General features: G+C 44.8%; 1 protein-coding gene across 1 annotated transcript in view; it reads left to right on the top strand.

Moving 5' to 3' along the window:
* The window catches only part of LOC139366493 (actin-binding LIM protein 3-like), a 124,505-nt gene that overhangs the window by 10,298 nt on the left and 95,267 nt on the right, over positions 1 to 18,940 (top strand). The window contains exon 2 of the mRNA XM_071104017.1: positions 8,976 to 9,110. Coding sequence (XP_070960118.1) covers positions 8,976 to 9,110 — 135 coding nt within the window. The remainder of the gene's footprint in view (positions 1 to 8,975; positions 9,111 to 18,940) is intronic.

The following is an 18,940-nucleotide window of genomic DNA, read 5'->3' as shown; positions in this document are numbered from 1 at the left end:
CATTTTATATCTAGAGGATTACAGCAGCATGGTGATGTGTCATTACATCTAGAGGATTATAGAAGCATGGTGATGTGTCATTTTATATCTAGAGGATTACAGCAGCATGGTGATGTGTCATTACATCTAGAGGATTACAGCAGCATGGTGACGTGTCATTATATCTAGAGGATTACAGCAGCATGGTGATGTGTCATTATATCTAGAGGATTACAGCAGCATGGTGATGTGTCATTACATCTAGAGGATTACAGCAGCATGGTGACGTGTGTGTTGTTATTACATCTAGAGGATTACAGCAGCATGGTGACGTGTCATTATATATCTAGAGGATTACAGCAGCATGGTGACGTGTCATTATATATCTAGAGGATTACAGCAGCATGGTGACGTGTCATTATATCTAGAGGATTACAGCAGCATGGTGACGTGTCATTATATCTAGAGGATTACAGCAGCATGGTGACGTGTCATTATATCTAGAGGATTACAGCAGCATGGTGACATGTCATTATATCTAGAGGATTACAGCAGCATGGTGACGTGTCATTATATCTAGAGGATTACAGCAGCATGGTGACGTGTCATTATATCTAGAGGATTACAGCAGCATGGTGACGTGTGTGTTGTCATTATATCTAGAGGATTACAGTAGTCAATAAAAACCCTGCCACCTCTGCTTAGGAGTTGTGCTTTATGACATTCTGGGTCTGTTTAAGGTTACCTACATATTTATAATGTCTTCTGTCTTGGATGACTGATTAGAGTCAAACCAACAGGTACTAAATCAGTGTCAGTCAACCAAAACTGTTCCCCAAATGACACCCTATTCCCTATATAGAACACTAGATTTGACAAGGGCCCATTGGGAATAGAGTGTCATTAGAGACACATCCGCTGTCAGTTAACCAACTGATGTTTACCAACATCCCAGAGACGGGTAACAGTCCTCAGTTAACCAACTGAGGGGGAAGGTTGGCTTACCAACATCCCAGAGACAGGTAACAGTTCATGGACTGAGGATTGAGAAACAGAAGTATTTCTGGCCATCAGGGCTGACCAGTTGAGTACAGGACTTATCTACAGTCACTCCTGTGATGGACACACTGAGTCCTTGAGGGGGGGGCTGGTGTGAATCATCATGTGGTCTTTCTACTAGAGACAATCTTACCCTCCTCTCTCACCGTAGAGTGACATGGTCTGTCCGTGATGTCACTGCACTTGGGTTGCACATTTTGTGGAATATTCAGAAGTGGAAACTTTCTGTGGGAATTAACGGGAATATATGGAAATTAATATTATTACCATTTAAATGTAGATGTTTTTTGCATTGCATTGTCATATGGATACAGAAACATACACCTTTATGTAGACATAATTGAAAATGATTCAATTCTTCCAAGATAAATAATTAAAAATTAAAAATGTAGTTACAAATTGAACTTGAATTAAATAGGCTGACTCTCCACATGGGATGATTCACTGAACAACAAAAGAAAGGGAATATTGAATGATCCCCAATGATCCATCGCTTCTCCCAAAAACATTTTCAACATACATCTGTGAAATGATAGTCTAGAAACTAAAGCTTTGGTTGTCTTCCTCTCAGGCTTCCATGTCTTCTCCCTGGACCTCCTCAATGTCCACCTCTTGAACATCAGACTCTGAGAAATCATCTTCACTGTCACTTTCCAACCTTGAGGATGGCTCGTTGTCAGGCTCAAAAAGCCTCAAATTTGCCCGGATGGCCACCAATTTTTCAACCCTTGTATTGGTCAGCCTGTTGCGTGCTTTGGTGTGTGTGTGTTCCCAAACAAGGACCAGTTGAGCTCTGAGACGGCTGATGTTGGTGGGATTTGGAGTATGATGGAAGCAACAGGGGAAAGAGCCTCAAATCCACAAAGTTCCTTCCACCCGGTGGCTGATGAAGTATGTTGGCACGACTGCCATATTGCATCTCCATCCCAAAGCCCTTGCTTGGAAGTGTACTTCGCCAGACTGCCAAGAACCTTGTCCTCATCCAGGCCAAGGTGGAGAGGCACGGTAGTGATGACACCGTAGGCATTGTTGATCTCTGCACCAGACAGGGTGCTCCTGCTAGCATACTTGGAGTCCAACATGTACGCTGCGGCGTGTATGGGCTTCAGGCAGAAGTCTTCACGCTTTTTGATGTATTTCAGAACTGCAGTTTCCTCTGCTTGGAGCAACAGTGAAGTGGGCAAGTCAGTACGGATTTCTTCTCTTACATCTGCAAGCAGAGTCTGAACATCAGACAGGATGGCATTGTCTCCCTCAATCCGTGCACTGGCTACTGCTATAGATTTCAGGAGTTTCAGGCTGCTTACCACTCTCTCCCAAAATACATCATCCAGGAGGATCCTCTTGATGGGGCTGTCCATATTGGCAGACTGTGATATGGCTATTTCTTGGAGAGACTCCTTCAAACATGATGACGACAACACCTCAACAGGTGTTGCTGGGCAGTTCCAATGTGGTGCTCTTATTCTTCTCACTTTTCTCGGTGAGGGAGATTGCTGCTGCAACTTGATGACTGTTCACATACCTAACCATTTCCTTGGCTCTCTTGTAGAGTGTTTCTATTGTTTTCAGTGCCATTATGTCCTTGAGGAGCAGATTCAATGCATGAGCAGCACAGCCAGTGGGTGTGATGGGAGGGTAAGATTCCTCCACTTTAGACCAAGCAGCAATCATGTTCACAGCATTGTCTGTCACCAGTGCAAATACCTTCTGTGGTCCAAGGTCATTGATGACTGCCTTCAGCTCATCTGCAATGTAGAGACCGGTGTGTCTGTTGTCCCTTGTATCTGTGCTCTTGTAGAACACTGGTTGAGGGGTGGAGATGATGTAGTTAATTATTCCTTGCTCACGAACATTCGACCACCCATCAGAGATGGTTGCAATGCAGTCTGCTTTCTCTATGATTTGCTTGACCTTCACTTGACCTTCACTTGAACTCTGCATCCAGCAAATGAGAGGTAAAGCATGTCTGGTGGAGGGGTGTATGCTGGGCGAAAAACATTCATAAATACAGTGCCTTGCGAAAGTATTCGGCCCCTTGAACTTTGCGAACTTTTGCCACATTTCAGGCTTCAAACATAAAGATATAAAACTGTATTTTTTTGTGAAGAATCAACAACAAGTGGGACACAATCATGAAGTGGAACGACATTTATTGGATATTTCAAACTTTTTTAACAAATCAAAAACTGAAAAATTGGGCGTGCAAAATTATTCAGCCCCTTTACTTTCAGAGCAAGCAAACTCTCTCCAGAAGTTTAGTGAGGATCACTGAATGATCCAATGTTGACCTAAATGACTAATGATGATAAATACAATCCACCTGTGTGTAATCAAGTCTCTGTATAAATGCACCTGCACTGTGATAGTCTCAGAGGTCCGTTAAAAGCGCAGAGAGCATCATGAAGAACAAGGAACACACCAGGCAGGTCCGAGATACTGTTATGAAGAAGTTTAAAGCCGGATTTGGATACAAAAAGATTTCCCAAGCTTTAAACATCCCAAGGAGCACTGTGCAAGCGATAATATTGAAATGGAAGGAGTATCAGACCACTGCAAATCTATCAAGACCTGGCCGTCCCTCTAAACTTTCAGCTCATACAAGGAGAAGACTGATCAGAGATGCAGCCAAGATCACTCTGGATGAACTGCAGAGATCTACAGCTGAGGTGGGAGACTCTGTCCATAGGACAACAATCAGTCGTATATTGCACAAATCTGGCCTTTATGGAAGAGTGGCAAGAAGAAAGCCATTTCTTAAAGATATCCATAAAAAGTGTTGTTTAAAGTTTGCCACAAGCCACCTGGGAGACACACCAAACATGTGGAAGAAGGTGCTCTGGTCAGATGAAACCAAAATTGAACTTTTTGGCAACAATGCAAAACGTTATGTTTGGCGTAAAAGCAACACAGCTGAACACACCATCCCCACTGTCAAACATGGTGGTGGCAGCATCATGGTTTGGGCCTGCTTTTCTTCAGCAGGGACAGGGAAGATGGTTAAAATTGATGGGAAGATGGATGGAGCCAAATACAGGACCATTCTGGAAGAAAACCTGATGGAGTCTGCAAAAGACCTGAGACTGGGACGGAGATTTGTCTTCCAACAAGACAATCATCCAAAACATAAAGCAAAATCTACAATGGAATGGTTCAAAAATAAACATATCCAGGTGTTAGAATGGCCAAGTCAAAGTCCAGACCTGAATCCAATCGAAAATCTGTGGAAAGAACTGAAAACTGCTGTTCACAAATGCTCTCCATCCAACCTCACTGAGCTCGAGCTTTTTTGCAAGGAGGAATGGGAAAAAATTTCAGTCTCTCGATGTGCAAAACTGATAGAGACATACCCCAAGCGACTTACAACTGTAATCGCAGCAAAAGGTGGCACTACAAAGTATTAACTTAAGGGGGCTGAATAATTTTGCACGCCCAATTTTTCAGTTTTTGATTTGTTAATATCCAATAAATGTCGTTCCACTTCATGATTGTGTACCACTTGTTGTTGATTCGTCACAAAAAAATAAAGTTTTATATCTTTAAAGCCTGAAATGTGGCAAAAGGTCGCAAAGTTCAAAGGGGCCGAATACTTTCGCAAGGCACTGTATTTTCCAATACACATTGCCTGTGAGCATCAGAGGTGAACCAGTTGCATACACAGCTCGAGCAAGACATTCATCAGTATTTACGTTCCTCCATTGAGTCCAAACAACTTCCAGGAGGACCATGAGTTGTTGCTATCGATAAGGTATCTGATTCATAATTTTTACCTCGAATAGAAGTAGAGGGACTTTTGACAGAGGTTGCTTGCTCTGGGCGCTGAGTGAACTTTATGCACTTGGCCAGATGATTCTGCATCTTTGTTGCATTCTTCACATATGAGTTTGTGCAGTATTTACAAATGTACACAGCTTTTCATTTTCCTTCTACATTCAGCTGTTCACCTGACCTAGAATTAATGCTGAATGCATTATCTACCAAGAGACCTCTACCTCTTCGATTATAATCACAGTCGTGTATATCCCCCCCAAGCAGACACATCGACGGCCCTGAAAGAACTTCATTGGACTCTATGTAAACTAGAAACCACATATCCTGCGGCTGAATTTATTGTAGCTGGAGATTTTAACAAGGCTAATCTGGAAACAAGGCTCCCTAAATTTTATCAGCATATCGAATGCGCGACCCGGGCTGGCAAAACCCTGGATCATTGTTATTCCAACTTCCGCGACGCATACAAAGCCCTCCCTCGCCCTCCTTTTGGGAAATCTGACCACGACTCCATTTTGTTGCTCCCAGCCTATAGACAGAAACTAAAACAGGAAACGCCCGTGCTTAGGTCTGTTCAACGCTGGTCCAACCAATCGGACTCCACATAGCGTCGGATATGTTCCACATAGCGTCGGACAACAACATTGATGAATACGCTGATTCGGTGAGCGAGTTTATTAGCAAGTGCATCGGTGATGTTGTACCCACAGCGGCTATTAAAACCTTCCCCAACCAGAAACCGTGGATTGATGGCAGCATTCGCGCAAAACTGAAAGCGCGAACTACGGCTTTTAATCAGGGCAAGGCGACAGAAAACATGACTCAATACAAAGAGTGTAACTATTCCCTCCGCAAGGCAATCAAACAAGCTACGCGTCAGTATAGAGACAAAGTAGAGTCGCAATTCAACGGCTCAGACATGAGAGGTATGTGGCAGGGTCTACAGTCAATCACCGACTACACAAAGAAAACCAGACCTGTCGCAGACCAAGATGTCTTGCTCCCAGACAAACTAAACAACTTCTTTGCTCGCTTTGAAGACAATACAGTGCCACCGACATGGCCCGCTACCAAAACTTGCGGGCCCTCCTTCACTGCAGCCAACGTGAGTAAAACATTTAAACGTGTTAAGCCTCGCAAGGCTGCCGGCCCAGACGGCATACCTAGCCGCGTCCTCTGAGCATGCCCAGACCATCTGGCTGGTGTGTTTACGGACATGTTCAATCAATCCCAGTCTGCTGTTCCCACATGCTTCAAGAGGGCCACCATTGTTCCTGTTCCCAAGAAAGCTAAGGTAACTGAGCTAAATGACTATCGCCCCGTAGCACTCACTTCCGTCATCATGAAGGGCTTTGAGAGACTAGTGAAGGACCATATCACCTACACCCTACCTGACACCCTAGACCCACTCCAATTTGCTTACCGCCCCAATAAGTCCACAGACGACGCAATCGCAATCGCAATCACACTGCCCTAACCCATCTGGACAAGAGGAATGCCTATGTAAGAATGCTGTTCATCGACTACAACTCATTATTCAACACCATAGTACCCTCCAAACTCGTCATTAAGCTCGAGGACCTCCCCAAGGTCTGGAGAAAGAGAAGGGGTGAGAGAGAGGGGAAGATAGAGGGGGTAGAGAAAGCGAGAGACTATGCTGAGAGACTACTGGTCACTGACTTACTACAGCTAATAATCACCTGCTTTGGATTTAGCTGAGGTGAGTGTCTTCTCCTCCTCCCCCTCCCTATTTTCTGTTCTCTTCATCCCTCTCTTCTCCTCTCCCTCCCTCTCTTCTGTTCTCTTTATCTCAGAGGGGAGAGAGAGTAGGGAGAGAGAGAGTAGAGAGAGAGAGTGCGAGGGACCTGTCACCTCCAATGTCCCACAATCCCTTGTGTGTGAGCTCTCAGCAGGTGTTGAGGTCGGCGCAGAAATAGCAGCAGAATCACAACCAGGAGTCCCATAGGGTGGCACACAATTGGACCAGCGCCGTCCGGTTTTGGCCAGTGTAGACCGTCATTGTAAATAAGAATTTGAACTGACTTGCATAGTTAAATAAAAAAAGAGAGAGTGATTGGCCTTGGCTCTTTCAGCTAATAGGCATTATGATGTCCCTAGACAACATCACAGAACTATTTGGCTGTGTTAATAATCAGCATATTATGTCAGTTTATCTTCATGTGTTTTGCATGTGCTTGTAGAGAACCATTATGGTAGTATGTGCAAAACACATCATACTGCATCATATGTTGACACTTTCTGTATATTGAAAGTTCTATAACTTAACTTGATTGCTGACATGGAAAACATTTAAGGACTGTATCAACAGTGGCTTTTGAGTGGTATTGTCCTTTAATCTGGGTAATCCTGTGGTTTGTACTTTCCCTCTGTGCTGTTGATGTCATCAGGATGGAAGACAGGTGAAAGGCTTTATCCTCCTCTCCATGTCCTGGCTAGTGGCTAGCTCCCATGATACCTCTCCTCTCCATGTCCTGGCTAGTGGCTAGCTCCCATGATACCTCTCCTCTCCATGTCCTGGCTAGTGGCTAGCTCCCATGATACCTCTCCTCTCCATGTCCTGGCTAGTGGCTAGCTCCCATGATACCTCTCCTCTCCATGTCCTGGCTAGTGGCTAGCTCCCATGATACCTCTCCTCTCCATGTCCTGGCTAGTGGCTAGCTCCCATGATACCGCTCCTCTCCATTTCCTGGCTAGTGCCTAGCGCCCATGATACCTCTCCTCTCCATGTCCTGGCTAGTGGCTAGCTCCCATGATACCTCTCCTCTCCATGTCCTGGCTAGTGGCTAGCTCCCATGATACCTCTCCTCTCCATGTCCTGGCTAGTGCCTAGCTCCCATGATACCTCTCCTCTCCATGTCCTGGCTAGTGCCTAGCTCCCATGATACGTCTCCTCTCCATGTCCTGGCTAGTGGCTAGCTCCCATGATACCTCTCCTCTCCATGTCCTGGCTAGTGGCTAGCTCCCATGATACCTCTCCTCTCCATGTCCTGGCTAGTGGCTAGCTCCCATGATACCTCTCCTCTCCATGTCCTGGATACCTCTCCTCATCTCCTCTCCTCTTCTCTCTCCCGTCACCCCTCTTCTCTCCCCCTTCTCCACCTCCTCACCCCTCTTTTCTCCCCTCACATCTCCTCTCCTCCCCGTCTCCTCTTCTCTCTCCCCTCACCCTCCTCTCCCATCTCCTCTCCTCTTCTCTCTCCCCTCACCCCTCCTCTCCCGTCTCCTCTCCTCTCCTCTCCAGAGTGCAGAAGCCTAGAGGATTACTCTACCTGGCACACACTACTTCCCCTGTGACACAGAACTGGGTTAATCTATACTCACACACACACACACACACACACACACACACACACACACACACACACACACACACACACACACACACACACACACACACACACACACACACGTCTAGTAGCCACTTTGTTATTGGCATGTCTGTGGAAACCTGTGGAGTTTTTTTTGGATTCCTCAGACCTAAATGTAACATAATATAGTGGTAGACATACACCATTCCCCCTTCATCCTGTGTTAATACAACAAACTAGTCTTAGTGTTAGTTTCCCATTTGTGTTGTGTTCTCTCCCTATTAGGGTGTGCCTGGCCAGAAATACTGAGATTGGTCAACTGTGTTGCCAGTATTGTGAAGGAAACAATCACCTATTATAGAATGTGGGAGTGAGCAATATGTCAAATCCACAAACAAACACACTCACAAATATGCATACAGGGCACGATAGACTGGTAGAGAGTGTCGATGAGGAGGTGGAGGGAGAGAGAGAGCTTGTAGAGGTGACAGACTTCACAGCTTCATAACAAGTGTGAGCAGAACACAGTGATATGATTATGTAAATCCTTCTCCTCAACGTACACTATACATTAACAGTCTATATATATTTTACTGCATATAATGGCAGTCTGTTAACACAAGGCTCTTGCCGACTGCAGTATAGTACAGATTATATATACTGACTGGTTTGTAATGTTGGTTGCATCCCAGATGGCCCCCTATTCCCCACATAGAGCAGAGCCCTATTGGGCCATGTTAAATAGTAGTGAACTGTATAGGGAATAGGGAGACATCTGGGAGACACATATTGACTGCTATGATTGGATGAGGTCAGCTGTGCTCTCTCTCTCTACAGCCTATCAGCAGGGCTCTTTGGGCAGTGAGCGGAGCTCTGGACCTATCCGGTGCCAGCGTTGTCGGGAGGTGTGTAAGGGAGAGGTGGTGCGCGTTCAGGACACACACTTCCACGTCAAGTGTTTCACCTGCACAGGTAAGGACATGCTGGGTTACCTTCACTGCTTATTAGAAATGTGTCTGTCTGCACCTCTTCCTGCAGTAGTAGGTCACTCCTGAATGTTAAGGCTCTTACAGGCTGGGACTCAGACTTTGACATCAAGTCCCTGTGGACACACCAGACACACGCGCGCACACACACACACACTCCAAGCCATGCCAATAATGATCCAGGCGAAGGATTAGAAGAACCGTGTAGGAGGGCGTGGGCTCCTGCTAAGAGGTGTGTAGGAGGGAGTGGGCTCCTGCTAAGAGGTGTGTAGGAGGGAGTGGGCTCCTGCTAAGAGGTGTGTAGGAGGGCGTGGGCTCCTGCTAAGAGGTGTGTAGGAGGGCGTGGGCTCCTGCTAGGAGGTGTGTAGGAGGGCGTGGGCTCCTGCTAAGAGGTGTGTAGGAGGGTGTGGGCTCCTGCTAAGAGGTGTGTAGGAGGGCGTGGGCTCCTGCTAAGAGGTGTGTAGGAGGAAGTGGGCTCCTGCTAAGAGGTGTGTAGGAGGGTGTGGGCTCCTGGTAAGAGGTGTGTAGGAGGGCGTGGGCTCCTGCTAAGAGGTGTGTAGGAGGGCGTGGGCTCCTGCTAAGAGGTGTGTAGGAGGGCGTGGGCTCCTGCTAAGAGGTGTGTAGGAGGGCGTGGGCTCCTGCTAAGAGGTGTGTAGGAGGGCGTGGGCTCCTGCTAAGAGGTGTGTAGGAGGGCGTGGGCTCCTGCTAAGAGGTGTGTAGGAGGGCGTGGGCTCCTGCTAAGAGGTGTGTAGGAGGGCGTGGGCTCCTGCTAAGAGGTGTGTAGGAGGGCGTGGGCTCCTGCTAAGAGGTGTGTAGGAGGGCGTGGGCTCCTGCTAAGAGGTGTGTAGGAGGGCGTGGGCTCCTGCTAAGAGGTGTGTAGGAGGGCGTGGGCTCCTGCTAAGAGGTGTGTAGGAGGGCGTGGGCTCCTGCTAAGAGGTGTGTAGGAGGGCGTGGGCTCCTGCTAAGAGGTGTGTAGGAGGGCGTGGGCTCCTGCTAAGAGGTGTGTAGGAGGGCGTGGGCTCCTGTTAAGAGGTGTGTAGGAGGGCGTGGGCTCCTGCTAAGAGGTGTGTAGGAGGGCGTGGGCTCCTGCTAAGAGGTGTGTAGGAGGACGTGGACTCCTGCTAAGAGGTGTGTAGGAGGGCGTGGGCTCCTGCTAAGAGGTGTGTAGGAGGGCGTGGGCTCCTGCTAAGAGGTGTTTAGGAGGGCGTGGGCTCCTGTTAAGAGGTGTGTAGGAGGGCGTGGGCTCCTGCTAAGAGGTGTGTAGGAGGGCGTGGGCTCCTGCTAAGAGGTGTGTAGGATATTGAATGCATTGAAGATGGCGCCGACAGAGATGGCAGCATCGTGACTAGCTCTTAGAAGACTGTAGTATTTTTATTTTTTATGTACATTTTTTTTTTACATTATTAGCTCAGGAAATGTTTTGTGTCATTACATACAGCCGGAAAGAACTATTGGATTTTAAAGCGGTGGTAACTCACCAGAACTACCAGCATTACGACCAGGAACACGACTTCCCTGGACCAGGTCCTTTGTTCACTCTCCCCAGAGCAATGGAACTTATTCCAAAGGCTGACCCAAAACATCACCGGTGGAGAAGAGGCACTTGAGGAGGCCTGCTGGTTCGACTCCGCACACCACCCACCGCTTCTGAGTATATTACTCGCTAATGTTCGGTCTTTGGATAACAACGATGAGTTTAGAGCAAGGATTTCTTTCCAGAGAGACATTGGGGCCTGTAAAATACTTTGTTTCACGGAAACATGTCTCTCTCGGGATACTGAGTAAAGCCAGCAGGATTCCCAGTACATCACAAAGACAGGAATACATACAATGGCTTGCAAAATGATTCACCCCCTTGGCATTTTTCTTATTTTGTTGCCTTACAAACTGGAATTAAAATAGATTTTTTGGGGGGGGGTGTATTATTTGATTTACACCACATACCTACCACTTAGAAGATGCAAAATATTTGTTATTGTTGAACAAGAAATAAGACAAAAAAAACTGAACTTGAGCGTGCATAACTATTCACCCCCCGAAAGTCAATACTTTGTAGAGACACCTTCTGCAGCAATCACAGCTGCAAGTCTCTTGGGATATGTCTCTATAAGCTTGGCACATCTAGCCACTGGGATTTTTGCCCATTCTTCAAGGCAAAACTGCTCCAGCTCCTTCAAATTGGATGGGTTCCGCTGGTGTACAGCAATCTTTAAGTCATACCACAAATTCTCAATTGGATTGAGGTCTGGGCTTTGACTCGGCCATTCCAAGACATCTAAATATTTCCCCTTAAACCACTCGTGTTGCTTTAGCAGTATGCTTAGGGTCATTGTCCTGCTGGAAGGTGAACCTCCATCCCAGTCTCAAATCTCTGGAAGACTGAAACAGGTTTCTGTCAAGAACTTCCCTGTATTTAGCGCCATCCATCATTCCTTCAATTCTGACCAGTTTCCCAGTCCCTGCCGATGAAAAACATCTCAGGGTGATGATAGTTGTTGTGTTTGTGCCAGACATAGCATTTTCCTTGATGGCCAAAAGCTAAATTTTTGTCTCTTCTGACCAGACTACCTTCTTCCATATGTTTGGGGAGTTTCATGCCTTTTGGCGAACACCAAACATGTTTACTTACTTTTTTCTTTAAGCAATGGCTTTGTTCTTGCAACTCTTCCGTAAAAAACAGCTCTGTGGAGTGTACGGCTTAAAGGGGTCCTATGGACAGATACTCCAATCTCCGCTGTGGAGCTTTGCAGCTCCTTAATGGTGCTCCGTGGGATGCTCAAAGTTTCAGATATTTTTTTATAACCCAACCCTAATCTGTACTTCTCCACAACTTTGACCCTGACCTGTTTGGGGAGCTCCTTTGTCTTCATGGTGCCGCTTGCTTGGTGGTGCCCCTTGATTAGTGATGTTGCAGACTCTGGGGCCTTTCAGAACAGGTGTATATATCCTGAGATCATGTGACAGATCATGTGACACTTGCTTCTGGACAGGCTAAACACGTTCTTCGCACGCTTTGAGGATAACACAGTGCCACCAACGCGGCCCGCTACCAAGAACTGTGGACTCTCCTTCTCCGTGGCCGATGTGAGTAAAACATTTAAATGTGTTAACCTTCACAAGGCTTCTGGCCCAGACGATATCCCTAGCAACATCCTCAGAGCATGCGCAGACCAGCTGGCTGCTGTGGTTACGGGCATATTCAATCTCTCCCTATCCCAGTCTGCTGTCCCCACATGCTTCAAGATGGCGACCATTGTTCCTGTACCCAAGAAGGCAAAAGGTAACTGAACTGAATGACTATCGCCCCGTAGCACTCACTTCTGTCATCATGAAGTGTTTTGAGAGACTAGTCAAGGATCAGATCACCTCCACGCCCACCCACACAGACAGAGTGGTGAAGAAGGCGCAACATAGCCTCCTGACATTGAAAAGTCAAAAGAAATGTGGCTTGTCACCTAAAACCCTCACAAACTTTTACAGGTGCCAATTGAAAGCATCCTGTCGGGCTGTATCACCGCCTGGTTTGGCAACTGCACCGCACGCAACCTCAAGGCTCTCCAGAGAGTGGTTCGGTCTGCCCAACATATTACCGGGAACAAACTACCCGTCCTCCAGGACACCTACAGCATCCAATGTCACAGGAAGGCCAAAAAGATCCTCAAGGATATCAACCACCCAAGCCACTGCCTGTTCACCCCGCTATCATCCAAAAGGCGAGGTCAGTACAGGTGCATCAAAGCTGGAACCGAGAGACTGAAAAACAGCTTCTCTCTCAATGCCATCAGACTGTTAAACAGTCATCACGAGCACATTAGAGGCTGCTGCCTATAGGCATAGACTAGGAATCACTGGCCACTTTAAGGAATGGAACACTAGTCACTTTAATAATGTTTACATATCTGGCATTACTCATCTCATATGTATACACTGTATTCTATACTATTCTACGGTATCTTAGTCACTTAATGTTTACATCTGGCATTACTCATCTCGTGTATATACTGTATTCTATACTACTCTATGGTATCTCGTTCACTTAATAATATTTACATATCTGGCATTACTCATCTCATATGTATACACATACTATTCTATGGTATCTCGTTCACTGAATAATATTTACATATCTTGCATTACTCATCTCATATGTTTAAATTGTATTCAATACTATTCTACTGTATTCTATAATATGCTACTGTATCTTAGTCCGTTCCGCTCTGACATTGCTCGTCCAGATGTATATAGTCTCAATTCATTCCTACTTAGATTTGTGTGTATTGGGTATATGTTGTGTAATTTGTTAGATATTACTTGTTAGATATTACTGCACTGTCGGAGCTAGAAGCACAAGCATTTCGCTACACCTGCAATAACTCCTGCTAATCACGTGTATGTGACCAATAACATTTGATTGGATTTGATATAGTTGTTATACACACTAAGGTGATGTAAAAGCATTTCTCTGTACGATCTCTACCTACAGTGTGATGCATTGTGTCATGACAACAACAGTGTGTTTTTGAACACACTGTTGTAGGTAGGGCCAATGCTTTGTGGTTGTGCTCTCATCTTCTTAGAAGTTTAAATGAATGCCTGTTCCAGCACATCACATACAGTAGTTCACTGCCACCATAGAACGTGTTTGTATAAGCTACTTAGTCGAGGATTGTTTCAAATGGGGTTTTATGATATCCCCCTCTACTTTCACTTGTGTGTTTTCAGTTGAGGGGTTGCTGTGGCAACCATGTGAAAGGGCCCCCTCCCTCTGATTGGTGGTTATTCTCAGCCTCACTAGGGAGCCTCAACCAATGGGAAACCCCCATTACAAAGACCAGAGAGAATGTTCAGGCAGAGAAAGAGAGGGGGGGTTATATTTCCCCCCCAAGTCATGATGTCATATGTTTGTTTCCCCATCTCTCTGTTTCTGCCCCCCCCTCTCTCTCACTCTCACCCTAACCTGAGCTCTCCTCTCCACTCCACTCCTTTCATCTCAAAATGGAACCAATGGGATAGTCTCAAAAGTGCAAAATGCAAACTCAGGCAAAAATAGTTAGACATGGACATTTTTGACCCACGTCTGACTTGGACCAAAGCAGAGACAGGTGACACCAGTACAGTAGAGCAGTATTATGTGACCATGCCCTCCCTCTGTGGTTCTATCCACTGTGTTTCCAGTAGCATCGATGGCTACAGCTTTCCAAAGACCTGCTATTGTTTCACTGTCACCCCCTTCCTTCACTCCCTACCCTTATACGACTACATGTTCTCTCCTCTAGTCATCCTTCTGTTTTCTGTTCTGTTTGTTTTTCATTCCTGCTGTTTGTCTTTGGCTGATGATGATCTGGGTGTGTGATGGGGAATGGAACAGACACATGAAGAAGATTGAAAGATGGAGAGAGTGAGAGAAAGCGGTTGGTCATGGTTTAGGCGTCAGTTATCAAACCAAGCATTTATCTCTCTCTCTCTCTCTCTTTCTGTCTCTCTCTCTCTCTCTCTCTCTCTCTCTGTCTCTCTCTCTCTCTCTCTCTCCGTCTCTCTCTCTCGCTCTCCATCTCTCTCCCCTCTCCATATCTCTCGCCTCTCGCTCTATGACAGTTATCCAAGCATGAAATCAATTTCCCATCTTGGGACAGTTTGACATTGACGTGTTCAGTGTGTGATAGGAATACGTCTGTGAGCGTGTGATCGGGAGGTTGAAAAGGCTAAATTACACTCTGGTCAATTTCATTTGAGGAATTGTCCCACAAGGTGGACAATGTGGTCATATTTGTCATAACCATCTATTGATCCTGTGATATTAGTTAATTTATCTTTCTAACTTGTTTTTTTTGTGTTGTCTGTCTGGCTGTAAGGAAACATATATGGAACATTTTCCACACTTTGTTATGTTATAGCCTTATTCTAAAATGTATTCAATTGTTTTTATCTCTCATCAATCTACACACGATACCCCATAATGATAAAGCAAAACAGATTTTTAGAAATGTTTGCAAATGTATAAAAAAAAATGGAAATATCACATTTACATAAATATTCACACTCTTTGTTGAATGTGAAGCGTCGCTGGTTGGGGAGCGTTGCTGCTCAGCTATTTTCAGAGATGTTCAATCGGGTTCAAATCCGGGCTCTGGCTGGGCCACACAAGAACATTCAGAGACTTGTCCCTAAGCCACTCCTGCATTGTCTTGGCTGTGTGCTTCAGGTTATTGTCCTGTTGGAAGGTGAACATTCACCCCAGTCTGAGGTCCTGAGCGCTCTGGAGCAGATTTTCATCAAGGATCTCTGTACTTTGCTCCGTTCGTCTTTCGCTTGATCCTAGCTAGTCTACCTGTCCCTGCCGCTGAAAAACATCTTCACAGCATGATGCTGTCACTACCATTCTTCACCATAGGGTTTCCTCCAGACGTGATTCTTGGCATTAAAGGCAAAGAGTTCAATCTTGGTTTCATCAGACCAGATAATCTTGTTTCACATGGTCAGAGAGTGGGTTGCCTTGTGCCTTTGACTGAGGAGTGGCTTCCATCAGGCCACTACCATAAAGGCCTGATTGTTGGAGTGCAGCAGAGATGGTTGTCCTTCTGGAAGGCTCTACCGTTTCTATAGAGGACCTCTGGAGGTCTGTCAGAGTGACCATCAGGTTCTTTGTCACCTCCCTGACCAAGGCCTTTCTTCCCCAATTGTTCAGTTTGGTAAGGCGGCCAGCTCTAGGAAGAGGCTTGTTGGTTCCAAACCTCTTCCATTTAAGAATGATGGAGGCCACTGTGTTCCTGGGGACCTTCAATGCTGCAGAAATGTTTTGGTACCCTTCCCCAGATCTGTGCCTCAACACAATCCTGTCTCGGAGCTCTACAGACAGTTCCTTTGACCTCATGGCTTGTTTTTTTCCTCTGACATGCACTGTCAACTGTGGGATCTTATATAGACAGGTGTGTGCCTTTCCAAATCATGTCCAATCAATTGAATTTACCACAGATGGATTCCAGTCAACTTTTAGAAACATCCCAAGGATGACCAATGGAAACAGGGTGCACATGAGCTCAGTTTTGACTCTCATAGCAAAGGGTAAATAAGGTATTTCTGTTTTTATTTGTCATAAATTTGCTAAAAAAAAAAAAATCAGTTTTTGTGTTTCATTATGGGGTATTGTGTGTAGATTGAGGGAACAAAATAATTGAATAAATTTTAGAATAAGGCTGAATAGTCAAGGGGTCTGAATAGTTTCCAAATGCACTGTTTAGGCAGAACTGTTTATATTCAACTAATTTCACCTTGGGAAACAATAATGCACTGTTTAGACAGAACTGTTTATATTCAACTCATTTCACCTTGGGAAACAATAATGCACTGTTTAGACAGAACTGTTTATATTCAACTCATTTCACCTTGGGAAACAATAATGCACTGTTTAGACAGAACTGTTTATATTCAACTAATTTCACCTTGGGAAACAATAATGCACTGTTTAGGCAGAACTGTTTATATTCAACTCATTTCACCTTGGGAAACAATAATGCACTGTTTAGGCAGAACTGTTTATATTCAACTCATTTCACCTTGGGAAACAATAATGCACTGTTTAGACAGAACTGTTTATATTCAATTCATTTCACCTTGGGAAACAATAAGTGCCATTTTCTATGAAGCTGTTCCTTTCATTTCTTCCTCAGACTCTCACTGTCTGTTATCATCACTTGTTTTTCTTTGTCTGTCTCAGTCTGTCTGTCTCAGTCTGTCTGTCTCTGTCTGCCTCAGTCTGTCTGCCTCAGTCTGTCTGCCTCAGTCTGTCTGCCTCAGTCTGTCTGCCTCAGTCTGTCTGTCTCAGTCTGTCTGTCTCAGTCTCTGCCTCAGTATGTCTGCCTCAGTCTCTGCCTCAGTCTCTGCCTCAGTCTCTGCCTCAGTCTCTGCCTCAGTCTCTGCCTCAGTCTCTGCCTCAGTATGTCTGCCTCAGTCTCTGCCTCAGTCTCTGCCTCAGTCTGTCTGTCTTTCTCCATCTCTCTCTCAGCAGGGAGTTCAGTAGCATTGTGATGGAAAGAGCAATAGCGAGACAGACAGAGATTATTATTATTATTACAGCATTCTTTGAGTGTAGCAGCAGTCCGTTATAGAGAAGTCATTATAATTCCATTCTGTTGACTGCTCCGTCTTTTCTCTCTATTGTAACAACCAATACAGCACACACACGCACCCACACACACACACGCACGCACGCGCGAGCGCACACACACACACGCACACACGTACCCACACACATGCGCGCACACACACACACGCACACACACACGCACGCACGCACACACGTACCCACACACGCACGCACACACACGCACGCACACGCACGCACACGCACGCACACACACGCACACACACGGACGCACACGGACGCACACACACACACAGACATATATACAACCCCTTCTGTACACCCTTCACTCGTTGGTCGTATCTCTCCCTTACTGTATTGATTCACATTAGATCCAGAGCTCAACATTATGATAATTGATTTCTCATGAATTACCGAGAGAGCACTAATCGTGTTTATCCTCCTATTTAAACCCATTATAGAGCGACTGATTATGGCGTGGAGAAGAAGCCTGGTAATCTAAGTCCAAGACAAAACACTATGGAAGATACATTGAAATGGTGTAGAAAATAAACTGTGGAACATACAATTACAGTGTGAATACACTAACTGTATCATTTATTGTATGGAATAGTAAGAATGTCTTAGACTATTCTTATCAACAAACATTTAGGAGAGGCAGCACAACCAAATTTCAACTTAATAGTATGTACACTATTTTTTCAATATACATACATTGTTGCCTTATCTTTTGTTGTGGCTGGCAATGAGACATTACTGTTCTGCAGCTCTAAATTGACCGTAAATTCCAGTATCACAGTCGCCACTAGTCAATAAGCTTACAAACTATTAAAACATTTCAGCAATTTTTCATCTAAAACATATTAGACTCTTGAATAACGTAAGAATTCACAAGCATGTGCAGCCAATTAAAGGGTTTATTTTCTTGTTAGCAAAATGTAGCTTGCGAGACAATAACACAGCTAACTATGCTAGCAAGTAGCATTAGCATATCAAACATGATCGTTTATTCCTCTCATATGAATATAAATGTACATTTTCAGGATATTAAAGTTACCTTTAGAACAAACCAGTTTGCATTTGAAAGAAAGTTGAAAACCAATAGAACATGAGAAAAACAGACTACTGGTTTCAGTTGGCAGATGGAAGTCTATAAAATATTAGACTACTGGTTTCAGTTGGCAGATGGATGTCTGTATAAAATATTACACTACTGGTTTCAGTTGGCAGATGGATGTCTGTATAAAAATATTACACTACTGGTTTCAGTTGGCAGATGGAAGTCTGTATAAAATATTAGACTACTGGTTTCAGTTGGCAGATGGAAGTCTATAAAATATTAGACTACTGGTTTCAGTTGGCAGATGGATGTCTGTATAAAATATTACACTACTGGTTTCAGTTGGCAGATGGATGTCTGTATAAAATATTACACTACTGGTTTCATTTGGCAGATGGAAGTCTGTATAAAATATTAGACTACTGGTTTCAGTTGGCAGATGGAAGTCTGTATAAAATCTTAGACTACTGGTTTCAGTTGGCAAATGGAAGTCTATAAAATATTAGACTACTGGTTTCAGTTGATAGATGGATGTCTATATAAAATATTAGACTATTGGTTTCAGTTGGCAGATGGAAGTCTATAAAATATTACACTACTGGTTTCAGTTGATAGATGGATGTCTGTATAAAATATTAGACTACTGGTTTCAGTT

Source organism: Oncorhynchus clarkii, chromosome 14 (assembly GCF_045791955.1).
Source record: "Oncorhynchus clarkii lewisi isolate Uvic-CL-2024 chromosome 14, UVic_Ocla_1.0, whole genome shotgun sequence".
NCBI lineage: Eukaryota > Metazoa > Chordata > Actinopteri > Salmoniformes > Salmonidae > Oncorhynchus > Oncorhynchus clarkii.
This window is presented reverse-complemented; position numbering and strand designations above follow the sequence as displayed.